Source organism: Scyliorhinus torazame, chromosome 4 (genome assembly GCF_047496885.1).
Source record: "Scyliorhinus torazame isolate Kashiwa2021f chromosome 4, sScyTor2.1, whole genome shotgun sequence".
Lineage (NCBI taxonomy): Eukaryota > Metazoa > Chordata > Chondrichthyes > Carcharhiniformes > Scyliorhinidae > Scyliorhinus > Scyliorhinus torazame.
In genome coordinates, this window is record NC_092710.1 from 26394696 (window position 1) to 26422226 (window position 27531).

The 27531-nt window shown below is 54.9% G+C and overlaps 1 protein-coding gene across 1 annotated transcript in view; it reads left to right on the top strand.

Moving 5' to 3' along the window:
* The window catches only part of LOC140410156 (solute carrier family 15 member 4-like), a 147789-nt gene that overhangs the window by 35347 nt on the left and 84911 nt on the right, over window positions 1–27531 (top strand). Inside the window, exon 2 of the mRNA XM_072498116.1 lies at window positions 26380–26663. Within this exon, the coding sequence (XP_072354217.1) occupies window positions 26380–26663 (284 nt within the window). The remainder of the gene's footprint in view (window positions 1–26379; window positions 26664–27531) is intronic.

A 27531-nucleotide genomic window follows, 5' to 3' on the forward strand; every position in this document is an offset into this window, starting at 1 on the left:
GGGAGTGCTGCACTGTCAGAGGGTCAGTACTGAGGGAGTGCTGCACTGTCAGAGGGTCAGTACTGAGGGAGTGCTGCACTGTCAGTGTCAGTACTGAGGGAGTGCTGCACTGTCAGAGGGTCAGTACTGAGGGATTGCTGCACTATCAGAGGGTCAGTACTGAGGGAGTGCTGCACTGTCACAGGGTCAGTACTGAGGGAGTGCAGCACTGTCAGGGGGTCAGTGCTGAGGGAGTGCTGCACTGTCAGAGTGTCAGTACTGAGGGAGTGCTGCCCTGTCAGAGGGTCAGTACTGTGGGAGTGCTGCACTTTCAGATGGTCAGTACTGAGGGAGTCCTGCACTGTCAGAGGGTCAGTACTGAGGGAGTGCCGCACTGTCAGGGGGTCAGTATTGAGGGAGTGCTGCAGTGTCAGAGGGGCAGTACTGAGGGAGTGCTGCAGTGTCAGAGGGTCAGTACTGAGGGAGTGCTGCACTGTCAGAGGGTCAGTACTGAGGGAGTGCTGCACTGTCAGAGGGTCAGTAATAAGGGAGTGCCGCACTGTCAGAGGGTCAGTACTGAGGGAGTGCTGCACTGTCAGAGGGTCAGTACTGAGGGAGTGCAGCACAGTCAGAGGGTCAGTAATGAGGGAGAGCTGCACTGTCAGAGGGTCAGTACTGAGGGATGCACTGTCAGAGGGTCAGTACTGAGGGAGTGCTGCACTGTCAGAGGGTCAGTAATGAGGGAGAGCTGCACTGTCAGAGGGTCAGTACTGAGGGAGTGCTGCACTGTCAGAGGGTCAGTACTGAGGGAGTGCTGCACTGTCAGAGGGTCAGTACTGAGGGAGTGCTGCACTGTCAGAGGGTCAGTACTGAGGGAGTGCTGCACTGTCAGAGGGTCAGTACTGAGGGATTGCTGCACTGTCAGAGGGTCAGTACTGAGGGAGTGCTCCACTGTCAGAGGGACAGGACTGAGGGTGTGCTGCACTGTCAGTGGGTCAGTACTGAGGGAGTGCTGCACTGTCACAGGGTCAGTACTGAGTGAGTGCTGCACTGTCAGTGGGTCAGTACTGAGGGAGAGCTGCACTTTAAGAGGGTCAGTACTGAGGGAGTGCTGCACTGTCAGAGGGTCAGTACTGAGGGAGTGCTGCACTTTCAGAGGGTCAGTACTGAGGGAGTGCTGCACTGTCACAGGGTCATTACTGAGGGAGTGCTGCACTTTCAGAGGGTCAGTACTGAGGGAGTGCTGCACTGTCACAGGGTCAGTACTGAGGGAGTGCTGCACTTTCAGAGGATCAGTACTGAGGGAGTGCTGCACTGTCAGAGGGTCAGTACTGAGGGAGTGCTGCACTGTCAGATGGTCAGTACTGAGGGAGTGCTGCACTGTCAGAGGGTCAGTACTGAGGGAGTGCTGCACTGTCAGAGATTCAGTACTGCGGGAGTGTTGCACTGTCAGAGGGTCAGTACTGAGGGAGTGCTGCACTGTCAGAGGGTCAGTATTGAGGGAATGCTGCACTGTCAGAGGGTCAGTATTGAGGGAATGCTGCACTGTCAGAGGGTCAGTACTGAGGGATGGCTGCACTGTCAGAGGGCCAGTACTGAGGGTGTGCCGCACTGTCAGAGGGTCAGTATTGAGGGAATGCTGCACTGTCAGAGGGTCAGTACTGAGGGACGGCTGCACTGTCAGAGGGTCAGTACTGAGGGAGTGCTGCATTGTCAGAGGGTCATTACTGAGGGAGTGCCGCACTGTCAGAGGGTCAGGACTGATGGAGTGCTGGACTGTCAGAGGGTCAGTACTGAGGGAATGCTGCACTGTCAGAGGTCAGTACTGAGGGAGTGCTGCACTGTCAGAGGGTCAGAACCGAGGGAGTGCTGCACTGTCAGAGGATCAGTACTGAGGGAGAGCTGCAATGTCAGAGGGTCAGTACTGAGGGAGTGCTGCACTGTCAGAGGGTCAGTGCAGGGCGAGTGCTGCACTGTCAGAGGGTCAGTACTGAGAGAGTGCTGCACTATCAGAGGGTCAGTGCTGAAGGAGTGCTGCACTGACAGAGGGGCAGTATTGAGGGAGTGCTGCAGTGTCAGAGGGTCAGTACTGAGGGAGCGGTGCACTGTCAGAGGATCAGTACTGAGTGAGTGCTGCACTGTCAGAGAGTCAGTACTGAGGGAGTGGGGCACTGTCGGTGGGTCAGTACTGAGGGAGTGCTGCACTGTCAGAGGGTCAGTACTGAGGGAGAGCTGCTCTTTCAGAGGGTCAGTACTGAGGGAGTGCTGCATTGTCAGAGGGTCAGTACTGAGGGAATGCTGCACTGTCAGAGGGTCAGTACTGAGGGAGTGCTGCATTGTCAGAGGGTCAGTACTGAGGGAGTGCTGGACTTTCACAGGGTCAGTACAGAGGGAGTGCTGCACTGTCACAGGTTCAGTACTGAGGGAGTGCTGCATTGTCACAGGGTCAGTACTGAGGGAGTGTCGCACTGTCAGAGGGTCAGTACTGAGGGAGTGTCGCACTGTCAGAGGGTCAGTACTGAGGGAGTGCTGCACTGTCAGAGGGTCAGTACTGAGGGAGTGCTGCACTATCAGAGGTCCAGTACTGAGGGAGAGCTGGACTGTCAGAAAGTCAGTACTGGGAGAGTGCTGCACTGTCAGAGGGTCAGTAGTGAGGGAGAGTCGCACTGTCAGAGGGTCAGTACTGAGGGAGTGCTGCACTGTCACAGGGTCAGTACTGAGGGATTGCTGCACTGTCAGAGGGTCAGTACTGAGGGAGTGCTGCACTGTCAGAGGGTCAGTACTGAGGGAGTGCTGCACTGTCAGAGGGTCAGTACTGAGGGAGTGCTCCACTGTCAGAGTGTCAGTACTGAGGGAGTGCTGCATTGTCAGAGGGTCAGTACTGAGGGAGTGCAGCACTGTCAGAGGGTCAGTACTGAGGGATGCTGCACTGTCAGAGGGTCAGTACTGAGGGATTGCTGCACTATCAGAGGGTCAGTGCTGAGGGAGTGCTGCACTGTCAGAGGGTCAGCACTGAGGGAGTGCTGCACTGTCAGAGGGTCAGTACTGAGGGAGTGCTGCACAGTCAGAGGGTCAGTACTGAGGGAGTGCTGCACTGTCACAGGGTCACTACTGTGGGAGTGCTGCACTGTCAGGGAGTCAGTGCTGAGGGAGTGCTGCACTGTCAGAGAGACAGTACTGAGGGAGTGCTGCACTGTCAGAGGGTCAGTACTGAGGGAGTGCTCCAGTGTCAGAGGGGCAGTACTAAGGGAGTGCTGCAGTGTCAGAGGGTCAGTACTGAGGGAGTGCTGCACTGTCAGAGGGTCAGTACTGAGGGAGCGCTGCAGTGTCAGAGGGTCAGTACTGAGGGAGTGCTGCACTGTCAGAGGGTCAGTACTGAGGGAGTGCTGCACTGTCAGAGGGCCAGTACTGAGGGAGTGCTGCACTGTCAGTGTCAGTACTGAGGGAGTGCTGCACTGTCAGAGGGTCAGTACTGAGGGATTGCTGCACTATCAGAGGGTCAGTACTGAGGGAGTGCTGCACTGTCAGAGGGTCAGTACTGAGGGAGTGCTGCACTGTCACAGGGTCAGTACTGAGGGAGTGCAGCACTGTCAGGGTGTCAGTGCTGAGGGAGTGCTGCACTGTCAGAGTGTCAGTACTGAGGGAGTGCTGCACTGTCAGAGGGTCAGTACTGTGGGAGTGCTGTACTTTCAGATGGTCAGTACTGAGGGAGTGCTGCACAGTCAGAGGGTCAGTACTGAGGGAGTGCCGCACTGTCAGGGGGTCAGTATTGAGGGAGTGCTGCAGTGTCAGAGGGGCAGTACTGAGGGAGTGCTGCAGTGTCAGAGGGTCAGTACTGAGGGAGTGCAGCACTGTCAGAGGGTCAGTACTGAGGGAGTGCTGCACTATCAGAGGGTCAGTACTGAGGGAGTGCTGCACTGTCAGAGGGTCAGTACTGAGGGAGTGCTGCACTGTCACAGGGTCAGTACTGAGGGAGTGCTGCACTGTCAGGGAGTCAGTGCTGAGGGAGCGCTGCACTGTCAGAGTGTCAGTACTGAGGGAGTGCTGCACTGTCAGAGGGTCAGTACTGTGGGAGTGCTGCATTTTCAGATGGTCAGTGCTGAGGGAGTGCTGCACTGTCAGAGGGTCAGTACTGAGGGAGTGCCGCACTGTCAGGGGGTCAGTACTGAGGGAGTGCTGCAGTGTCAGAGGGGCAGTACTGAGGGAGTGCTGCAGTGTCAGAGGGTCAGTACTGAGGGAGTGCTGCACTGTCAGAGGGTCAGTACTGAGGGAGTGCTGCACTGTCAGAGGGTCAGTACTGAGGGAGTGCTGCACTGTCAGAGGGTCAGTGCTGAGGGAGTGCTGCACTGTCAGAGGGTCAGTACTGAGGGAGTGCTGCACTGTCAGAGGGTCAGTACTGAGGGAGTGCTGCACTGTCAGAGGGTCAGTACTGAGTGAGTGCTGCACTGTCAGAGGGTCAGTACTGAGGGAGTGCTGCACTGTCAGAGGGTCAGTACTGAGGGAGTGCTGCACTGTCAGAGGGTCAGTACAGAGGGAGTGCTGCACTGTCAGAGGGTCAGTACTGAGGGTGTGCTGCACTGTCAGAGGGTCAGTACTGAGGGAGTGCTGCACTGTCAGAGGGTCAGTACTGAGGGAGTGCTGCACTGTCAGAGGGTCAGTACTGAGGGAGTGCTGCACTGTCAGTGTCAGTACTGAGGGAGTGCTGCACTGTCAGAGGGTCAGTACTGAGGGATTGCTGCACTATCAGAGGGTCAGTACTGAGGGAGTGCTGCACTGTCACAGGGTCAGTACTGAGGGAGTGCAGCACTGTCAGGGGGTCAGTGCTGAGGGAGTGCTGCACTGTCAGAGTGTCAGTACTGAGGGAGTGCTGCCCTGTCAGAGGGTCAGTACTGTGGGAGTGCTGCACTTTCAGATGGTCAGTACTGAGGGAGTCCTGCACTGTCAGAGGGTCAGTACTGAGGGAGTGCCGCACTGTCAGGGGGTCAGTATTGAGGGAGTGCTGCAGTGTCAGAGGGGCAGTACTGAGGGAGTGCTGCAGTGTCAGAGGGTCAGTACTGAGGGAGTGCTGCACTGTCAGAGGGTCAGTACTGAGGGAGTGCTGCACTGTCAGAGGGTCAGTAATAAGGGAGTGCCGCACTGTCAGAGGGTCAGTACTGAGGGAGTGCTGCACTGTCAGAGGGTCAGTACTGAGGGAGTGCAGCACAGTCAGAGGGTCAGTAATGAGGGAGAGCTGCACTGTCAGAGGGTCAGTACTGAGGGATGCACTGTCAGAGGGTCAGTACTGAGGGAGTGCTGCACTGTCAGAGGGTCAGTAATGAGGGAGAGCTGCACTGTCAGAGGGTCAGTACTGAGGGAGTGCTGCACTGTCAGAGGGTCAGTACTGAGGGAGTGCTGCACTGTCAGAGGGTCAGTACTGAGGGAGTGCTGCACTGTCAGAGGGTCAGTACTGAGGGAGTGCTGCACTGTCAGAGGGTCAGTACTGAGGGATTGCTGCACTGTCAGAGGGTCAGTACTGAGGGAGTGCTCCACTGTCAGAGGGACAGGACTGAGGGTGTGCTGCACTGTCAGTGGGTCAGTACTGAGGGAGTGCTGCACTGTCACAGGGTCAGTACTGAGTGAGTGCTGCACTGTCAGTGGGTCAGTACTGAGGGAGAGCTGCACTTTAAGAGGGTCAGTACTGAGGGAGTGCTGCACTGTCAGAGGGTCAGTACTGAGGGAGTGCTGCACTTTCAGAGGGTCAGTACTGAGGGAGTGCTGCACTGTCACAGGGTCATTACTGAGGGAGTGCTGCACTTTCAGAGGGTCAGTACTGAGGGAGTGCTGCACTGTCACAGGGTCAGTACTGAGGGAGTGCTGCACTTTCAGAGGATCAGTACTGAGGGAGTGCTGCACTGTCAGAGGGTCAGTACTGAGGGAGTGCTGCACTGTCAGATGGTCAGTACTGAGGGAGTGCTGCACTGTCAGAGGGTCAGTACTGAGGGAGTGCTGCACTGTCAGAGATTCAGTACTGCGGGAGTGTTGCACTGTCAGAGGGTCAGTACTGAGGGAGTGCTGCACTGTCAGAGGGTCAGTATTGAGGGAATGCTGCACTGTCAGAGGGTCAGTATTGAGGGAATGCTGCACTGTCAGAGGGTCAGTACTGAGGGATGGCTGCACTGTCAGAGGGCCAGTACTGAGGGTGTGCCGCACTGTCAGAGGGTCAGTATTGAGGGAATGCTGCACTGTCAGAGGGTCAGTACTGAGGGACGGCTGCACTGTCAGAGGGTCAGTACTGAGGGAGTGCTGCATTGTCAGAGGGTCATTACTGAGGGAGTGCCGCACTGTCAGAGGGTCAGGACTGATGGAGTGCTGGACTGTCAGAGGGTCAGTACTGAGGGAATGCTGCACTGTCAGAGGTCAGTACTGAGGGAGTGCTGCACTGTCAGAGGGTCAGAACCGAGGGAGTGCTGCACTGTCAGAGGATCAGTACTGAGGGAGAGCTGCAATGTCAGAGGGTCAGTACTGAGGGAGTGCTGCACTGTCAGAGGGTCAGTGCAGGGCGAGTGCTGCACTGTCAGAGGGTCAGTACTGAGAGAGTGCTGCACTATCAGAGGGTCAGTGCTGAAGGAGTGCTGCACTGACAGAGGGGCAGTATTGAGGGAGTGCTGCAGTGTCAGAGGGTCAGTACTGAGGGAGCGGTGCACTGTCAGAGGATCAGTACTGAGTGAGTGCTGCACTGTCAGAGAGTCAGTACTGAGGGAGTGGGGCACTGTCGGTGGGTCAGTACTGAGGGAGTGCTGCACTGTCAGAGGGTCAGTACTGAGGGAGAGCTGCTCTTTCAGAGGGTCAGTACTGAGGGAGTGCTGCATTGTCAGAGGGTCAGTACTGAGGGAATGCTGCACTGTCAGAGGGTCAGTACTGAGGGAGTGCTGCATTGTCAGAGGGTCAGTACTGAGGGAGTGCTGGACTTTCACAGGGTCAGTACAGAGGGAGTGCTGCACTGTCACAGGTTCAGTACTGAGGGAGTGCTGCATTGTCACAGGGTCAGTACTGAGGGAGTGTCGCACTGTCAGAGGGTCAGTACTGAGGGAGTGTCGCACTGTCAGAGGGTCAGTACTGAGGGAGTGCTGCACTGTCAGAGGGTCAGTACTGAGGGAGTGCTGCACTATCAGAGGTCCAGTACTGAGGGAGAGCTGGACTGTCAGAAAGTCAGTACTGGGAGAGTGCTGCACTGTCAGAGGGTCAGTAGTGAGGGAGAGTCGCACTGTCAGAGGGTCAGTACTGAGGGAGTGCTGCACTGTCACAGGGTCAGTACTGAGGGATTGCTGCACTGTCAGAGGGTCAGTACTGAGGGAGTGCTGCACTGTCAGAGGGTCAGTACTGAGGGAGTGCTGCACTGTCAGAGGGTCAGTACTGAGGGAGTGCTCCACTGTCAGAGTGTCAGTACTGAGAGAGTGCTGAACTGTCAGAGGGTCAGTACTAAGGGAGTGGGGCACTGTCAGAGGGTCAGTACTGAGGGAGTACTGCACTGTCAGAGGGTCAGTACTGAGGGAGTGCTGCACTGTCAGAGGGTCAGTACTGAGGGAGTGCTGCACTGTCAGAGGGTCAGTACTGAGTGAGTGCTGCACTGTCGGTGAGTCAGTACTGAGGGAGTGCTGCACTGTCAGAGGGTCAGTACTGAGGGAGTGCTGCACTGTCAGTGAGTCAGTACTGAGGGAGTGCTGCACTGTCAGAGGGTTAGAACTGAGAGAGTGCTGCACTGTCAGAGGGTCAGTAGTGAGGGAGTGCTGCCCTGTCAGAGGGTCAGTACTGAGGGAGTGCTGCACTGTCAGAGGGTCAGTACTGAGAAACTGCTGCACTGTCAGAGGGTCAGTACTGAGGGAGTGCTGCACTGTCAGAGGGTCAGTATTGAGGGAGTGCTGCACTGTCAGAGGGTCAGTACTGAGAGACTGCTGCACTGTCAGAGGGTCAGTACTGAGAGACTGCTGCACTGTCAGAGGGCCAGTACTGAGGGAGTGCTGCACTGTCAGAGGGTCAGTACTGAGGGAGCACTGCACTGTCAGAGGGTCAATACTGAGCGAGTACTGCACTGTCAGAGGGTCAGTACTGAGGGAGTGCAACTCTGTCAGAGGGTCAGTACTGAGGGAATACTGCACTGTCAGAGGGTCAGTACTGAGGGAGTGCTGCACTGTCAGAGGGTCAGTACTGAGGGAGTGCTCCACTGTCAGAGCGTCAGTACTGAGGGAGTGCTGCACTGTCAGAGGGTCAGTACTGAGGGAGTGCTGCACTGTCAGAGGGTCAGTACTGAGGGAGTACTGCACTGTCAGAGGGTCAGTACTGAGGGAGTGCTGCACTGTCAGTGTCAGTACTGAGGGAGTGCTGCACTGTCAGAGGGTCAGTACTGAGGGATTGCTGCACTATCAGAGGGTCAGTACTGAGGGAGTGCTGCACTGTCAGAGGGTCAGTACTGAGGGAGTGCTGCACTGTCACAGGGTCAGTACTGAGGGAGTGCAGCACTGTCAGGGGGTCAGTGCTGAGGGAGTGCTGCACTGTCAGAGTGTCAGTACTGAGGGAGTGCTGCACTGTCAGAGGGTCAGTACTGTGGGAGTGCTGTACTTTCAGATGGTCAGTACTGAGGGAGTGCTGCACAGTCAGAGGGTCAGTACTGAGGGAGTGCCGCACTGTCAGGGGGTCAGTATTGAGGGAGTGCTGCAGTGTCAGAGGGGCAGTACTGAGGGAGTGCAGCACTGTCAGAGGGTCAGTACTTAGGGAGTGCTGCACTATCAGAGGGTCAGTACTGAGGGAGTGCTGCACTGTCAGAGGGTCAGTACTGAGCGAGTGCTGCACTGTCACAGGGTCAGTACTGAGGGAGTGCTGCACTGTCAGGGAGTCAGTGCTGAGGGAGCGCTGCACTGTCAGAGTGTCAGTACTGAGGGAGTGCTGCACTGTCAGAGGGTCAGTACTGTGGGAGTGTTGCATTTTCAGATGGTCAGTGCTGAGGGAGTGCTGCAATGTCAGAGGGTCAGTACTGAGGGAGTGCCGCTCTGTCAGGGGGTCAGTACTGAGGGGGTGCTGCAGTGTCAGAGGGGCAGTACTGAGGGAGTGCTGCAGTGTCAGAGGGTCAGTACTGAGGGAGTGCTGCACTGTCAGAGGGTCAGTACTGAGGGAGTGCTGCACTGTCAGAGGGTCAGTACTGAGGGAGTGCTGCACTGTCAGTGTCAGTACTGAGGGAGTGCTGCACTGTCAGAGGGTCAGTACTGAGGGATTGCTGCACTATCAGAGGGTCAGTACTGAGGGAGTGCTGCACTGTCACAGGGTCAGTACTGAGGGAGTGCAGCACTGTCAGGGGGTCAGTGCTGAGGGAGTGCTGCACTGTCAGAGTGTCAGGACTGAGGGAGTGCTGCCCTGTCAGAGGGTCAGTACTGTGGGAGTGCTGCACTTTCAGATGGTCAGTACTGAGGGAGTCCTGCACTGTCAGAGGGTCAGTACTGAGGGAGTGCCGCACTGTCAGGGGGTCAGTATTGAGGGAGTGCTGCAGTGTCAGAGGGGCAGTACTGAGGGAGTGCTGCAGTATCAGAGGGTCAGTACTGAGGGAGTGCTGCACTGTCAGAGTTGCAGTACTGAGGGAGTGCTGCACTGTCAGAGGGTCAGTACTGAGGGAGTGCAGCACAGTCAGAGGGTCAGTAATGAGGGAGAGCTGCACTGTCAGAGGGTCAGTACTGAGGGAGTGCTGCACTGTCAGAGGGTCAGTACTGAGGGATGCACTGTCAGAGGGTCAGTACTGAGGGAGTGCTGCACTGTCAGAGGGTCAGTAATGAGGGAGAGCTGCACTGTCAGAGGGTCAGTACTGAGGGATGCACTGTCAGAGGGTCAGTACTGAGGGAGTGCTGCACTGTCAGAGGGTCAGTACTGAGGGAGTGCTGCACTGTCAGAGGGTCAGTACTGAGGGAGTGCTGCACTGTCAGAGGGTCAGTACTGAGGGAGTGCTGCACTGTCAGAGGGTCAGTACTGAGGGAGTGCTGCACTGTCAGAGGGTCAGTACTGAGGGATTGCTGCACTGTCAGAGGGTCAGTACTGAGGGAGTGCTCCACTGTCAGAGGGACAGGACTGAGGGTGTGCTGCACTGTCAGTGGGTCAGTACTGAGGGAGTGCTGCACTGTCACAGGGTCAGTACTGAGTGAGTGCTGCACTGTCAGTGGGTCAGTACTGAGGGAGAGCTGCACTTCCAGAGGGTCAGTACTGAGGGAGTGCTGCACTGTCAGAGGGTCAGTACTGAGGGAGTGCTGCACTTTCAGAGGGTCAGTACTGAGGGAGTGCTGCACTGTCACAGGGTCATTACTGAGGGAGTGCTGCACTTTCAGAGGGTCAGTACTGAGGGAGTGCTGCACTGTCACAGGGTCAGTACTGAGGGAGTGCTGCACTTTCAGAGGGTAAGTACTGAGGGAGTGCTGCACTGTCAGAGGGTCAGTACTGAGGGAGTGCTGCACTGTCAGATGGTCAGTACTGAGGGAGTGCTGCACTGTCAGAGGGTCAGTACTGAGGGAGTGCTGCACTGTCAGAGATTCAGTACTGCGGGAGTGTTGCACTGTCAGAGGGTCAGTACTGAGGGAGTGCTGCACTGTCAGAGGGTCAGTATTGAGGGAATGCTGCACTGTCAGAGGGTCAGTACTGAGGGAGTGATGCACTGTCAGAGGGTCAGTACTGAGGGAGTGATGCACTGTCAGAGGGTCAGTATTGAGGGAATGCTGCACTGTCAGAGGGTCAGTACTGAGGGATGGCTGCACTGTCAGAGGGTCAGTACTGAGGGTGTGCCGCACTGTCAGAGGGTCAGTATTGAGGGAATGCTGCACTGTCAGAGGGTCAGTACTGAGGGACGGCTGCACTGTCAGAGGGTCAGTACTGAGGGAGTGCTGCATTGTCAGAGGGTCATTACTGAGGGAGTGCCGCACTGTCAGAGGGTCAGGACTGATGGAGTGCTGCACTGTCAGAGGGTCAGTACTGAGGGAATGCCGCACTGTCAGAGGTCAGTACTGAGGGAGTGCTGCACTGTCAGAGGGTCAGAACCGAGGGAGTGCTGCACTGTTAGAGGATCAGTACTGAGGGAGAGCTGCAATGTCAGAGGGTCAGTACTGAGGGAGTGCTGCACTGTCAGAGGGTCAGTGCAGGGCGAGTGCTGCACTGTCAGAGGGTCAGTACTGAGAGAGTGCTGCACTATCAGAGGGTCAGTGCTGAAGGAGTGCTGCACTGACAGAGGGGCAGTATTGAGGGAGTGCTGCAGTGTCAGAGGGTCAGTACTGAGGGAGCGGTGCACTGTCAGAGGATCAGTACTGAGTGAGTGCTGCACTGTCAGAGAGTCAGTACTGTGGGAGTGGGGCACTGTCGGTGGGTCAGTACTGAGGGAGTGCTGCACTGTCAGAGGGTCAGTACTGAGGGAGAGCTGCTCTTTCAGAGGGTCAGTTCTGAGGGAGTGCTGCATTGTCAGAGGGTCAGTACTGAGGGAATGCTGCACTGTCAGAGGGTCAGTACTGAGGGAGTGCTGCATTGTCAGAGGGTCAGTACTGAGGGAGTGCTGGACTTTCACAGGGTCAGTACAGAGGGAGTGCTGCACTGTCACAGGTTCAGTACTGAGGGAGTGCTGCATTGTCACAGGGTCAGTACTGAGGGAGTGTTGCACTGTCAGAGGGTCAGTACTGAGGGAGTGTCGCACTGTCAGAGGGTCAGTACTGAGGGAGTGCTGCACTGTCAGAGGGTCAGTACTGAGGGAGTGCTGCACTATCAGAGGTCCAGTACTGAGGGAGTGCTGCACTGTCAGAAAGTCAGTACTGGGAGAGTGCTGCACTGTCAGAGGGTCAGTAGTGAGGGAGTGTCGCACTGTCAGAGGGTCAGTACTGAGGGAGTGCTGCACTGTCACAGGGTCAGTACTGAGGGATTGCTGCACTGTCAGAGGGTCAGTACTGAGGGAGTGCTGCACTGTCAGAGGGTCAGTACTGAGGGAGTGCTCCACTGTCAGAGTGCCAGTACTGAGGGAGTACTGCACTGTCCGAGGGTCAGTACTGAGGGAGTGCTCTACTGTCAGAGTGTCAGTACTAAGGGAGTGGGGCACTGTCAGAGGGTCAGTACTGAGGGAGTACTGCACTGTCAGAGGGTCAGTACTGAGGGAGTGCTGCACTGTCAGAGGGTCAGTACTGAGGGAGTGCTGCACTGTCAGAGGGTCAGTACTGAGTGAGTGCCGCACTGTCAGAGGGTCAGTACTGAGTGAGTGCTGCACTGTCAGAGGGTCAGTACTGAGGGAGTGCCGCACTGTCAGAGGGTCAGTACTGAGGGAGTGCTGCACTGTCGGTGAGTCAGTACTGAGGGAGTGCTGCACTGTCAGAGGGTCAGTACTGAGGGAGTGCTGCACTGTCAGTGAGTCAGTACTGAGGGAGTGCTGCACTGTCAGAGGGTTAGAACTGAGGGAGTGCTGCACTGTCAGAGGGTCAGTACTGAGGGAGTGCTGCCCTGTCAGAGGGTCAGTACTGAGGGAGTGCTGCACTGTCAGAGGGTCAGTACTGAGAGACTGCTGCACTGTCAGAGGGTCAGTACTGAGGGAGTGCTGCACTGTCAGAGGGTCAGTACTGAGGGAGTGCTGCACTGTCAGAGGGTCAGTACTGAGAGACTGCTGCACTGTCAGAGGGTCAGTACTGAGAGACTGCTGCACTGTCAGAGGGCCAGTACTGAGGGAGTGCTGCACTGTCAGAGGGTCAGTACTGAGGGAGCACTGCACTGTCAGAGGGTCAATACTGAGCGAGTACTGCACTGTCAGAGGGTCAGTACTGAGGGAGTGCTACTCTGTCAGAGGGTCAGTACTGAGGGAATACTGCACTGTCAGAGGGTCAGTACTGAGGGAGTGCTGCACTGTCAGAGGGTCAGTACTGAGGGAGTGCTCCACTGTCAGAGCGTCAGTACTGAGGGAGTGCTGCACTGTCAGAGGGTCAGTACTGAGGGAGTGCTGCACTGTCAGAGGGTCAGTACTGAGGGAGTACTGCACTGTCAGAGGGTCAGTACTGAGGGAGTACTGCACTGTCAGAGGGTCAGTACTGAGGGAGTACTGCACTGTCAGCGGTTCAGTACTGAGGGAGTGCTACACTGTCAGAGGGTCAGTACTGAGGGGGTGCTGCACTGTCAGAGGGTCGGTACTGAGGGAGTGCTGCACTGTCAGAGGGTCAGTACTGAGGGAGTACTGCACTGTCAGAGGGTCAGTACTGAGGGAGTGCTACACTGTCAGAGGGTCAGTACTGAGGGAATACTGCACTGTCAGAGGGTCATTACTGAGGGAGTGCTGCACTGTCAGAGGGTCAGTACTGAGGGAGTGCTCCACTGTCAGAGCGTCAGTACTGAGGGAGTGCTGCACTGTCAGAGGGTCAATACTGAGGGAGTGGGGCACTGTCAGAGGGTCAGTACTGAGGGAGTACTGCACTGTCAGAGGGTCAGAACTGAGGGAGTGCTGCACTGTCAGAGGGTCAGTACTGAGGGAGTACTGCACTGTCAGAGGGTCAGTACTGAGGGAGTGCTGCACTGTCAGAGGGTCAGTACTGAGGGAGTACTGCACTGTCAGCGGGTCAGTACTGAGGGAGTGCTACACTGTTAGAGGGTCAGTACTGAGGGGGTGCTGCACTGTCAGAGGGTCAGTACTGAGGGAGTGCTGCACTGTCAGAGGGTCAGTACTGAGGGAGTACTGCACTGTCAGAGGGTCAGTACTGAGGGAGTGCTACACTGTCAGAGGGTCAGTACTGATGGAATACTGCACTGTCAGAAGGTCAGTACTGAGGGAGTGCTGCACTGTCAGAGGGTCAGTACTGAGGGAGTGCTCCACTGTCAGAGCGTCAGTACTGAGGGAGTGCTGCACTGTCAGAGGGTCAGTACTGAGGGAGTGGGGCACTGTCAGAGGGTCAGTACTGAGGGAGTACTGTACTGTCAGAGGGTCAGAACTGAGGGAGTGCTGCACTGTCAGAGGGTCAGTACTGAGGGAGTACTGCACTGTCAGAGGGTCAGTACTGAGGGAGTGCTGCACTGTCAGAGGGTCAGTACTGAGGGAGTACTGCACTGTCAGAGGGTCAGTACTGATGGAGTACTGCACTGTCAGAGGGTCAGTACTGAGTGAGTGCTGCACTGTCAGAGGGTCAGTACTGAGGGAGTGGGGCACTGTCAGAGGGTCAGTACTGAGGGAGTACTGTACTGTCAGAGGGTCAGTACTGAGGGAGTGCTGCACTGTCATAGGGTCAGTACTGAGGGAGTACTGCACTGTCAAAGGGTCAGTACTGAGGGATGCTGCACTGTCAGAGGGTCAGCACTGAGGGAGTGCTGCACTGTCAGAGGATCAGTACTGAGTGAGTGCTGCACTGTCAGAGGGTCAGTACTGAGGGAGTACTGCACTGTCAGGGGGTCAGTACTGAGGGAGTGCTACACTGTCAGAGGGTCAGTACTGAGGGAGTGCTACACTGTCAGAGGGTTAGAACTGAGGGAGTGCTGCACTGTCAGAGGGTCAGTACTGAGGGAGTGCCGCACTGTCAGAGGGTCAGTACTGAGGGAGTGCTGCACTGTCAGAGGGTCAGTACTGAGGGAATGCCGCACTGTCAGAGGGTCAGTACTGAGGGAGTGCGACACTGTCAGAGGGTCAGAACCGAGGGAGTGCTGCACTGTCAGAGGATCAGTACTGAGGGAGTGCTGCACTGTTGGAGGGTCAGTACTGAGGGAGTGCTGCAATGTCAGAGGGTCAGTGCTGAGCGAGTGCTGCCCTGTCAGAGGGTCAGTACTGAGGGAGTTCTGCACTGTCAGAGGTTCAGCACTGAGTGAGTGCTGCACTGTCAGATGGTCAGTACTGAGGGAGTGCTGCACTCAGAGGGTCAGTACTGAGGGAGTGCCTCACTGTCAGAGGCTCAGTACTGAGGGAGTGCTGCACTGTCAGAGGGTCAGTGCTGAAGGAGTGCTGCACTGTCAGAGGGGCAGTACTGAGGGAGTGCTGCAGTGTCAGAGGGTCAGTACTGAGGGAGCAGTGCACTGTCAGAGGATTAGTACTGAGTGAGTGCTGCACTGTCAGTGTGTCAGTACTGAATGTGTGCTGCAGTGTCAGAGGGTCAGTGCTGAGGGAGAGCTGCACTGCCAGAGGGTCAGTACTGAGGGAGTTCATCACTGTTAGAGGGTCAGTACTTAGGGAGTGCTGTACTGTCGTAGGGTCAGTACTGAGAGAGTGCTGCACTGTCAGAGGGTCAGTACTGAGGGAGTGCTGCACTGTCAGTGTGTCAGTACTGAAGGAGTGCTGCAGTGTCAGAGGGTCAGTACTGAGGGAGCGCTGCACTGTCAGAGGGTCAGTACTGAGGGAGTGCTGCAGTGTCAGAGGGTCAGTACAGAGGGAGTGCTGCACTGTCAGAGGGTCAGTACTGAGGGAGTGCTGCACTGTCAGTGTGTCAGTACTGAAGGAATGCTGCAGTGTCAGAGGGTCAGTACTGAGGTGGTTTGTGGTGATAAGCGTCACTGTAAATACACAAGGGGTAAGGTAAATTCACTACAACTAAATAAACACTAGAGGGAGCAGCGGAGATGTCAGACATGCAGACATAAAGCTAATGAACACAGTATTGGACTCGACGAATGGGCAGCCAGGACACCCACTGTCAGAGGGTCAGTACTGAGGGAGTGCTGCACTGTCAGAGGGTCAGCACTGAGGGAGCGCAGCACTGTCAGAGGGTCAGCACTGAGGGAGTGCTGCACTGTCACAAGGTCAGTACTGAGGGAGCGCTGCACTGTCAGAGGGTCAGTACTGAGGGAGTTCTGCATTGCGAGAGGATCAGTACTGAGTGAGTGCTGCACTGTCAGAGGGTCAGTACTGAGGGAGTGCTGCACTCAGAGGGTCAGTACTGAGGGAGTGCCTCATTGTCAGAGGCTCAGTACTGAGGGAGTGCTGTACTGTCAGAGGGTCAGTACTGAGGGAGTGCTGCACTTTCAGAGGGTCAGTGCTGAAGGAGTGCTGCACTGTCAGAGGGGCAGTACTGAAGGAGTGCTGCAGTGTCAGAGCGTCAGTGCTGAGGGAGAGCTGCACTGCCAGAGGGTCAGCACTGAGGGCGTGCATCACTGTCAGAGGGTCAGTACTGAGGGAGTGCTGCACTGTCGTAGGGTCAGTACTGAGGGAGTGCTGCACTGTCAGTGTGTCAGTACTGAAGAAGTGCTGCAGTGTCAGAGGGTCAGTACTGACGGAGTGCTGCACTGTCAGAGGGTGAGTACTGAGGGAGTGCTGAGTCGATTTCGGCGTGAGAACCAGCTGGTGAGTCAGTTTCAGCGGGAGCAGTGCGGAAGTGGTTGCTGGGAGGTAAGTCAACCTTTAAAAGCACTTGTCTTTGCAGGGGCAGGCCAGTCGATTTCGGCGGGAGAATCAGCTGGTGAGTCAGTTTCAGCGGGAGCAGTGCGGAAGTGGCTGCTGGGAGGTACGTCTGTCCTTTAAAAGCACTTGTCTTTGCAGGGGCAGGCCAGTCGATTTCGGCGGGAGAACAGCTGGTGAGTCAGTTTCAGCGGGAGCATTGCGGAAGTGGCTGCTGGGAGGTAAGTCTGTCCTTTAAAAGCACTTGTCTTTGAAGGGGCAGGCCAGTCGATTTCGGCGGGAGAACAGCTGGTGAGTCAGTTTCAGCGGGAGCAGTGCGGAAGTGGTTGCTGGGAGGTAAGTCTGTCCTTTAAAAGCACTTGTCTTTGCAGGGGCAGGCCAGTCGATTTCGGCGGCGTGAGAACAGCTGGTTAGTCAATTTCAGCAGGAGCTGAGAATTTTTCTTTTTTTTTTAATTAGTGTTTTAGGCGGGAACAGGAAGTCGACCCGCGGACGTCTGGGAAGACCCTCACCAATAAATTCTGGTGGAGAGGAAACCCGAGACACTACACGTGTAGTGTCTCCCACCCGCCCTCCTCCTCTAACCTAATAATAAAACCCATTGGTCTGAGGTAAGTACCATATTTTATTATATTATTATTATTTTTTATAAAAATTTAATTTAGTTGTTAGCCAGATCTTGGTAGAAAGTTAGAGGAATGGCAGGGAAGGGAGTACAATGTTCCTCCTGCAGGATGTTTGAGGTGAGGGATGCAGTTAGTGTCCCTGCTGATTTTACCTGCAGGAAGTGCTGCCATCTCCAGCTCCTCCAAGACCGAGTTAGGGAACTGGAGCTGGAGTTGGAAGAACTTCGGATCATTCGGGAGGCAGAAGGGGTCATAGATAGCAGCTTCAGGGAATTAGTTACACCAAAGATTGGAGATAGGTGGGTAACTGTAAGAGGGGCTGGGAAAAAGCAGTCAGTGCAGGGATCCCCTGCGGTCGTTCCCCTGAGAAACAAGTATACCGCTTTGGATACTTGTGGGGGGGGGGACTTAGCATGGGTAAGCCATGGGGTACGGGCCTCTGGCACGGAGTCTGTCCCTGTTGCTCAGAAGGGAAGGGGGGAGAGGAGCAGAGCATTAGTAATTGGGGACTCGATAGTCAGGGGCACAGATAGGAGATTTTGTGGGAGCGTGAGAGACTCACGTTTGGTATGTTGCCTCCCAGGTGCAAGGGTACGTGATGTCTCGGATCGTGTTTTCCGGGTCCTTAGTGGGGAGGGGGAGCAGCCCCAAGTCGTGGTCCACATTGGCACCAACGACATAGGTAGGAAAGGGGACAAGGATGTCAGGCAGGCTTTCAGGGAGCTAGGATGGAAGCTCAGAACTAGAACAAACAGAGTTGTTATCTCTGGGTTGTTGCCCGTGCCACGTGATAGTGAGATGAGGAATAGGGAGAGAGAACATTTAAACACGTGGCTACAGGGATGGTGCAGGCGGGAGGGATTCAGATTTTTGGATAACTGGGGCTCTTTCTGGGGAAGGTGGGACCTCTACAGACAGGATGGTCTACATCTGAACCTGAGGGACACAAATATCCTGGGGGGGAGATTTGTTAGTGCTCTTTGGGGGGGTTTAAACTAATGCAGCAGGGGCATGGGAACCTGGATTGTAGTTTTAGGGTAAGGGAGAATGAGAGTATAGAGGTCAGGAGCACAGATTTGACGTCGCAGGAGGGGGCCAGTGTTCAGGTAGGTGGTTTGAAGTGTGTCTACTTCAATGCCAGGAGTATACGAAACAAGGTAGGGGAACTGGCAGCATGGGTTGGTACCTGGGACTTCGATGTTGTGGCCATTTCGGAGACATGGATAGAGCAGGGACAGGAATGGATGTTGCAGGTTCCGGGGTTTAGGTGTTTTAGTAAGCTCAGAGAAGGAGGCAAAAGAGGGGGAGGTGTGGCGCTGCTAGTCAAGAGCAGTATTACGGTGGCGGAGAGGATGCTAGATGGGGACTCTTCTTCCGAGGTAGTATGGGCTGAAGTTAGAAACAGGAAAGGAGAGGTCACCCTGTTGGGAGTTTTTTATAGGCCTCCTAATAGTTCTAGGGATGTAGAGGAAAGGATGGCGAAGGTGATTTTGGATATGAGCGAAAGTAACAGGGTAGTTATTATGGGAGACTTTAACTTTCCAAATATTGACTGGAAAAGATATAGTTTGAGTACAATAGATGGGTCGTTTTTTGTACAGTGTGTGCAGGAGGGTTTCCTGAAACAATATGTTGACAGGCCAACAAGAGGTGAGGCCACGTTGGATTTGGTTTTGGGTAATGAACCAGGCCAGGTGTTGGATTTGGAGGTAGGAGAGCACTTTGGGGACAGTGACCACAATTCGGTGACGTTTACGTGAATGATGGAAAGGGATAAGTATACACCGCAGGGCAAGTGTTATAGCTGGGGGAAGGGCAATTATGATGCCATTAGATGTGACTTGGGGGGGATAAGGTGGAGAAGTAGGCTATAAGTGTTGGGCACACTGGATAAGTGGGGCTTGTTCAAGGATCAGCTACTGCGTGTTCTTGATAAGTATGTACCGGTCAGACAGGGAGGAAGGCGTCGAGCGAGGGAACCGTGGTTTACCAAGGAAGTGGAATCTCTTGTTAAGAGGAAGAAGGAGGCCTATGTGAAGATGAAGTGTGAAGTTTCGGTTGGGGCGATGGATAGTTACAAGGTAGCGAGGAAGGATCTAAAGAGAGAGCTAAGACGAGCAAGGAGGGGACATGAGAAGTATTTGGCAGGAAGGATCAAGGAAAACCCAAAAGCTTTCTATAGGTATGTCAGGAATAAGCGAATGACTAGGGAAAGAGTAGGACCAGTCAAGGACAGGGATGGGAAATTGTGTGTGGAGTCTGAAGAGATAGGCGAGATACTAAATGAATATTTTTCGTCAGTATTCACTCAGGAAAAAGATAATGTTGTGGAGGAGAATGCTGAGTCCCAGGCTAATAGAATAGATGGCATTGAGGTACGTAGGGAAGAGGTGTTGGCAATTCTGGACAGGCTGAAAATAGATAAGTCCCCGGGACCTGATGGGATTTATCCTAGGATTCTCTGGGAGGCCAGGGAAGAGATTGCTGGACCTTTGGCTTTGATTTTTATGTCATCATTGGCTACAGGAATAGTGCCAGACTGGAGGACAGCAAATGTGGTCCCTTTGTTCAAAAAGGGGAGCAGAGACAACCCCGGCAACTATAGACCGGTGAGCCTCACGTCTGTAGTGGGTAAAGTCTTGGAGGGGATTATCAGAGACAAGATTTATAATCATCTAGATAGGAATAATATGATCAGGGATAGTCAGCATGGCTTTGTGAAGGGTAGGTCATGCCTCACAAACCTTATTGAGTTCTTTGAGAAGGTGACTGAACAGGTAGACGAGGGTAGAGCAGTTGATGTGGTGTATATGGATTTCAGCAAAGCGTTTGATAAGGTTCCCCACGGTAGGCTATTGCAAAAAATACGGAGGCTGGGGATTGAGGGTGATTTAGAGATGTGGATCAGAAATTGGCTAGCTGAAAGAAGACAGAGGGTGGTGGTTGATGGGAAATGTTCAGAATGGAGCACAGTCACAAGTGGAGTACCACAAGGATCTGTTCTGGGGCCGTTGCTGTTTGTCATTTTTATCAATGACCTAGAGGAAGGCGCAGAAGGATGGGTGAGTAAATTTGCAGACGATACTAAAGTCGGTGGTGTTGTCGATAGTGTGGCTGGATGTAGCAGGTTACAGAGGGATATAGATAAGCTGCAGAGCTGGGCTGAGAGGTGGCAAATGGAGTTTAATGTAGAGAAGTGTGAGGTGATTCACTTTGGAAGGAATAACAGGAATGCGGAATATTTGGCTAATGGTAAAGTTCTTGAAAGTGTGGATGAGCAGAGGGATCTAGGTGTCCATGTACATAGATCCCTGAAAGTTGCCACCCAGGTTGATAGGGTTGTGAAGAAGGCCTATGGAGTGTTGGCCTTTATTGGTAGAGGGATTGAGTTCCGGAGTCAGGAGGTCATGTTGCAGCTGTACAGAACTCTGGTCCGGCCGCATTTGGAGTATTGCGTACAGTTCTGGTCACCGCATTATAGGATGGACGTGGAGGCTTTGGAGCGGGTGCCGAGGAGATTTACCAGGATGTTGCCTGGTATGGAGGGAAAATCTTATGAGGAAAGGCTGATGGACATTAGGTTGTTTTCGTTGGAGAGAAGAACGTTAAGAGGAGACTTAATAGAGGCATACAAAATGATCAGGGGGTTGGATTGGGTGGACAGTGAGAGCCTTCTCCCGCAGATGGATATGGCTGGCACGAGGGGACATAACTTTAAACTGAGGGGTAATAGATATAGGACAGAGGTCAGAGGTAGGTTCTTGACGCAAAGAGTAGTGAGGCCGTGGAATGCCCTACCTGCTCCAGTAGTGAACTCGCCAACATTGAGGGCATTTAAAAGTTTATTGGATAAACATATGGATGATAATGGCATAGTGTAGGTTAGATGGCTTTTGTTTCGGTGCAACATCGTGGGCCGAAGGGCCTGTACTGCGCTGTATTGTTCTATGTTCTATGTTCTAGAGGGTCAGTACTGAGGTGGTGTGTGGTGATATGCGTCACTGTAAATACACAAGGGGTTAAGGTAAATTCACTACAACTAAATAAACACTAGAGGGAGCAGCGGAGATGTCAGACATACAGACATAAAGCTAATGAACACAGTATTGGACTCGACGAATGGGCAGCCAGGACACCCACTGTCAGAGGGTCAGTACTGAGGGAGTGCTGCACTGTCAGAGGGTCAGTACTGAGGGAGTGCTGCATTGTCAGAGGGTCAGTACTGAGGGAGTGCTGCACTGTCAGAGGGTCAGTACTGAGACAGTGCTGCACTGTCAGAGGGTCAGGACTGAGGGAGTGCAGCACTGTCAGAGGTTCAGTACTGAGGGTGTGCCGCACTGTCAGAGGGTCAGTACTGAGGGAGTGCTGCACTGTCAGAGGGTCAGTACTGAGGGAGTGCTGCACTGTCAGAGGGTCAGTACTGAGGGAGTGCTGCACTGTCAGAGGGTCAGTACTGAGGGAGTGCTGCACTGTCAGAGGGTCAGTACTGAGGGAGTGCTGCATTGTCAGAGGGTCAGTACTGAGGGAGTGCTGCACTGTCAGAGGGTCAGGACTGAGGGAGTGCTGCACTGTCAGAGGTTCAGTACTGAGGGTGTGCCGCACTGTCAGAGGGTCAGTACTGAGGGAGTGCTGCACTGTCAGAGGGTCAGTACTGAGGGAGTGCTGCACTGTCAGAGGGTCAGTACTGAGGGAGTGCTGCACTGTCAGAGGGTCAGTACTGAGGGAGTGCTGCACTGTCAGAGGGTCAGGACTGAGGGAGTGCTGTTCTGTCAGAGCGTCAGTACTGAGGGAGTGCTGCACTGTCAGAGGGTCAGTACTGAGGGAGCGCTGCACTGTCAGAGGGTCAGTACTGAGGGAGTGCTGCACTGTCACAAGGTCAGTACTGAGGGAGCGCTGCACTGTCAGAGAATCAGTACTGAGTGAGTGCTGCACTGTCAGAGGGTCAGTACTGAAGGAGTGCTGCAGTGTCAGAGGGTCAGTACTGAGGGAGTGCTGCACTATCAGAGTGTCAGTACTGAGGGAGTGCTGCACTGTCAGAGGGTCAGTGCTGAGTGAGTGCTGTTCTGTCAGAGGGTCAGTACTGAGGGAGTGCTGCACTGTCAGAGGGTCAGTACTGAGGACGTGCTGCACTGTCAGAGGGTCAGTACTGAGTGAGTGCTGTTCTGTCAGAGGGTCAGTACTGAGGGAGTGCTGCACTGTCAGAGGGTCAGTACTGAGGGAGTGCTGCACTGTCACAGGGTCAGTACGTAGGGAGTGCTGCACTGTCAGAGGGTCAGTACTGAGGGAGTGCTGCACTTTCAGTGTGTCAGTACTGAAGGAGTGCTGTAGTGTCAGAGGGTCAGTACTGAGGGAGTGCTGCACTGTCAGAAGATCAGTACTGAGGGAGTGCCGCACTGTCAGAGGGTCAGTACTGAGGGAGTGCTGCACTGTAAGAGGGGCAGTACTGAGGGAGTGCTGCACTTTCAGTGTGTCAGTACTGAAGGAGTGCTGTAGTGTCAGAGGGTCAGTACTGAGGGAGTGCTGCACTGTCAGAGTGTCAGCACTGAGGTAGTGCTGCACTGTCAGAGGGTCAGTACTGAAGGAGTGCTGCACTGTCAGAGGGTCAGTACTGAGGGAGTGCTGCACTGTCAGAGTGTCAGCACTGAGGTAATGCTGCACTGTCAGAGGGTCAGTACTGAGGGAGTGCTGCACTGTCAGAGGGTCAGTACTGAAGGAGTGCTGCACTGTCAGAGGGTCAGTACTGAGGGAGTGCTGCACTGTCAGAGGGTCAGTACTGAGGGAGTGCTGCATTGTCAGAGGGTCAGTACTGAGGGAGTGCTGCACTGTCAGAGGGTCAGTACTGAGGGAGTGCTGCACTGTCAAAGGGTCAGTATTGAGGGAGTGCTGCACTGTCAGTGGGTCAGTACTGAGGGAGTGCTGCACTGTCAGAGGGTCAGTACTGAGGGAGTGCTGCACTGTCAGAGGGTCAGTGCTGAGAGAGTGCTGCACTGTCAGAGGGTCAGTACTGAGGGAGTGCTGCATTGTCAGAGGGTCAGTACTGAGGGAGTGCTGCACTGTTAGAGGGTCAGTACTGAGGGTGTGCTGCATTGTCAGTGGGTCAGTACTGAGGGAGTGCCGCACTGTCAGAGGGTCAGTACTGAGGGAGTGCGGCACTGTCAGAGGGTCAGTACTGAGGGAGTGCTGCACTGTCAGAGGGTCAGTACTGAGGGAGTGCTGCACTGTCAGAGGGTCAGGACTGAGGGAGTGCTGTTCTGTCAGAGCGTCAGTACTGAGGGAGTGCTGCACTGTCAGAGGGTCAGTACTGAGGGAGCGCTGCACTGTCAGAGGTTCAGTACTGAGGGAGTGCTGCACTGTCACAAGGTCAGTACTGAGGGAGCGCTGCACTGTCAGAGAATCAGTACTGAGTGAGTGCTGCACTGTCAGAGGGTCAGTACTGAAGGAGTGCTGCAGTGTCAGAGGGTCAGTACTGAGGGAGTGCTGCACTATCAGAGTGTCAGTACTGAGGGAGTGCTGCACTGTCAGAGGGTCAGTGCTGAGTGAGTGCTGTTCTGTCAGAGGGTCAGTACTGAGGGAGTGCTGCACTGTCAGAGGGTCAGTACTGAGGACGTGCTGCACTGTCAGAGGGTCAGTACTGAGTGAGTGCTGTTCTGTCAGAGGGTCAGTACTGAGGGAGTGCTGCACTGTCAGAGGGTCAGTACTGAGGGAGTGCTGCACTGTCACAGGGTCAGTACGTAGGGAGTGCTGCACTGTCAGAGGGTCAGTACTGAGGGAGTGCTGCACTTTCAGTGTGTCAGTACTGAAGGAGTGCTGTAGTGTCAGAGGGTCAGTACTGAGGGAGTGCTGCACTGTCAGAAGATCAGTACTGAGGGAGTGCCGCACTGTCAGAGGGTCAGTACTGAGGGAGTGCTGCACTGTAAGAGGGGCAGTACTGAGGGAGTGCTGCACTTTCAGTGTGTCAGTACTGAAGGAGTGCTGTAGTGTCAGAGGGTCAGTACTGAGGGAGTGCTGCACTGTCAGAGTGTCAGCACTGAGGTAGTGCTGCACTGTCAGAGGGTCAGTACTGAAGGAGTGCTGCACTGTCAGAGGGTCAGTACTGAGGGAGTGCTGCACTGTCAGAGTGTCAGCACTGAGGTAATGCTGCACTGTCAGAGGGTCAGTACTGAGGGAGTGCTGCACTGTCAGAGGGTCAGTACTGAAGGAGTGCTACACTGTCAGAGGGTCAGTACTGAGGGAGTGCTGCACTGTCAGAGGGTCAGTACTGAGGGAGTGCTGCATTGTCAGAGGGTCTGTACTGAGGGAGTGCTGCACTGTCAGAGGGTCAGTACTGAGGGAGTGCTGCACTGTCAAAGGGTCAGTATTGAGGGAGTGCTGCACTGTCAGTGGGTCAGTACTGAGGGAGTGCTGCACTGTCAGAGGGTCAGTACTGAGGGAGTGCTGCACTGTCAGAGGGTCAGTGCTGAGAGAGTGCTGCACTGTCAGAGGGTCAGTACTGAGGGAGTGCTGCATTGTCAGAGGGTCAGTACTGAGGGAGTGCCGCACTGTCAGAGGGTCAGTACTGAGGGAGTGCTGCACTGTTAGAGGGTCAGTACTGAGGGTGTGCTGCATTGTCAGTGGGTCAGTACTGAGGGAGTGCCGCACTGTCAGAGGGTCAGTACTGAGGGAGTGCGGCACTGTCAGAGGGTCAGTACTGAGGGAGTGCTGCACTGTCAGAGGGTCAGTACTGAGGGAGTGCTGCACTGTCAGAGGGTCAGAACTTAGGGAATGCTGCACTGTCAGAGGGTCAGTACTGAGGTAGTGCTGCACTGTCAAAGGGTCAGTACTGAGGGAGTGCTGCACTGTCAGAGGGTCAGCACTGGGGGAGTGCTGCACTGTCAGAGGGTCAGTACTGAGTGAGTGCTGCACTGTCACAGGGTCAGTACTGAGTGAGTGCTGCACTGTCAGAGGGTCAGTACTGAGGGAATGCTGCACTGTCAGAGGGTCAGTACTGAGGGAGTGCTGCACTGTCAGAGGGTCAGTACTGAGGGAATGCTGCACTGTCAGAGGGTCAGTACTGAGGGAGTGCCACACTGTCAGAGAGTCAGTACTGAGGGAGTGCCGCACTGTCAGAGGGTCAGTACTGAGGGAGTGCCGCACTGTCAGATGGTCAGTACTGAGGGAGTGCTGCACTGTCAGAGGGTCAGTACTGAGGGAGTGCCGCACTGTCAGAGGGTCAGTACTGAGTGAGTGCCGCACTGTCAGAGGGTCAGTACTGAGGGAGTGCCGCACTGTCAGAGGGTCAGGACTGAGGGAGTGCCGCACTGTCAGAGGGTCAGTACTGAGGGAGTGCCGCACTGTCAGAGGGTCAGTACTGAGGGAGTGCCGCACTGTCAGAGGGTCAGTACTGAGGGAGTGCTACACTGTCGGAGGGTCAGTACTGAGGGAGTGTCGCACTGTCAGAGGGTCAGTACTGAGGGAGTGCCGCACTGTCAGAGGGTCAGTACTGAGGGAGTGCCGCACTGTCAGAGGGTCAGTGCTGAGGGAGAGCTGCACTGTCAGAGGGTCAGTACTGAGGGAGTGCTGCACTGTCAGAGGGTCAGTACTGAGGGAGTGCTGCACTGTCAGAGGGTCAGTACTGAGGGAGCTGTGGGGCAATGCCGGCGGGACGAGGAAATCCCAACGTCAGACGAATTGCCGGCCCAGAGTCTGCTTTGTGCAAATGGGTTTGATTTGATTTATTGTCACATGTACCGACGTGCACAGAAAAATATTTTACTGCGGCCGAAGGAACGTACACATAATGTACAGAGTAGACAAAAAAAGAATAACCGAACGAGAACATTGACAGATGGTCCATCGACAAGCAGCGATTGGTTACAGTGCGGAACAAGGGGCCAAAGAAAGGAAATACATGAGCAAGAGCAGCATAGGGCGTCGTGAATAGTGTTCTTACAGGGACATCAGTCTGAGGGGGAGTCGTTGAGGAGTCTTGTAGCTGTGGGGAAGAAGCTATTTCTATGTCTGGATGTGCGGGTCTTCAGACTTCTGTACCTTCTGCCTGGTGGAAGGGTCTGGAAGAAGGCAATGCCTGGGTGGGAGGGGTCTCTGATAATGCTGTCTGCCTTCCTGAGGCAGCGGGAGGTGTAGACAGAATCAATGTGGGTGGGGGGGGGTGAGCTTGTGTGATGCGTTGGGCTGAGTTCACCGCACTCTGCAGCTTCTTGCGACCTTGGGCTGAGCAGTTGCCATACCGGGCTGTGATGCAGCCCGATCGGATGCTCTCTATCGCGCATCTGTCGAGGTTTGCGAGAGTCGATGCAGACATGCCGAATTTCTTTAGCTTCCGTAGGAAGTTCCTGCCTTTCCCTCATCCCGGCAGCGAGTATTATGCGCTTTCCCCGTGCAGCGCGCCCCGAGGTGGTGACAGGCTCCATCTGAAGGCAAGTCTTGTGTTTTGTGTCTGCTCAGGTCACGGACCGGGGGCCTGAGGCCGTCCGCAAGTTCTTCAACTGGTTCTATTGGTCCATCAACATGGGAGCCATTCTCTCCCTCTTCCTGATCTCCTACATCCAACAGAACATCGACTTCTTCATCGGGTACATCATCCCCGTCATCTGCCTGGTGCTGGGGACACTCATCTTCCTGCTTGCTGGACCCGCCTTCGTCACCAAGCCCCCCGATGGCAGTGCTTTCACTGGGATGGCTCGCCTCCTCTTCAGATCCTGCTGCCCATGGACAGCTCTCTCTGCCAGGTACGGGGGTGCTGGAGGGGTTTGGCCGGTAGTGGGAGATGGGGTGGGGGGAGGTCGAGGGACAAGGAGCACTGTGCCTCTCAGAACTGAATCGCAATGAGAGCGACGTGGGACAGTCCGATCAACAGGTTAGGAAAGGTATCAACAAGAGGTATTGGGGAAGAGAATTCCCCAGAGCCAGTGCAGGGCTCCCTCAGTACTGACCCTCTGACAGTGCGGCACTCCCTCAGTACTGACCCTCTGACAGTGCAGCACTCCCTCAGTACTGACCCTCTGACAGTGCAGCGCTCCCTCAGTACTGACCCTCTGACAGTGCAGCGCTCCCTCAGTACTGACCCTCTGACAGTGCAGCGCTCCCTCAGTACTGACCCTCTGACAGTGCAGCACTCCCTCAGTACTGACCCTCTGACAGTGCGGCACGCCCTCAGTACTGACCCTCTGACAGTGCAGCACTCCCTCAGTACTGACCCTCTGACAGTGCAGCGCTCCCTCAGTACTGACCCTCTGACAGTGCAGCACTCCCTCAGTACTGACCTTCTGACAGTGCAGCACTCCCTCAGTACTGACCCTCTGACAGTGCAGCACTCCCTCAGTACTGACCCTCTGACAGTGCGGCACGCCCTCAGTACTGACCCTCTGACAGTGCAGCACTCCCTCAGTACTGACCCTCTGACAGTGCAGCGCTCCCTCAGTACTGACCCTCTGACAGTGCAGCACTCCCTCAGTACTGACCCTCTGACAGTGCAGCGCTCCCTCAGTACTGACCCTCTGACAGTGCAGCACTCCCTCAGTACTGACCCTCTGACAGTGCGGCACTCCCTCTGTACTGACCCTTTGACAGTGCAGCACTCCCTCGGTACTGACCCTC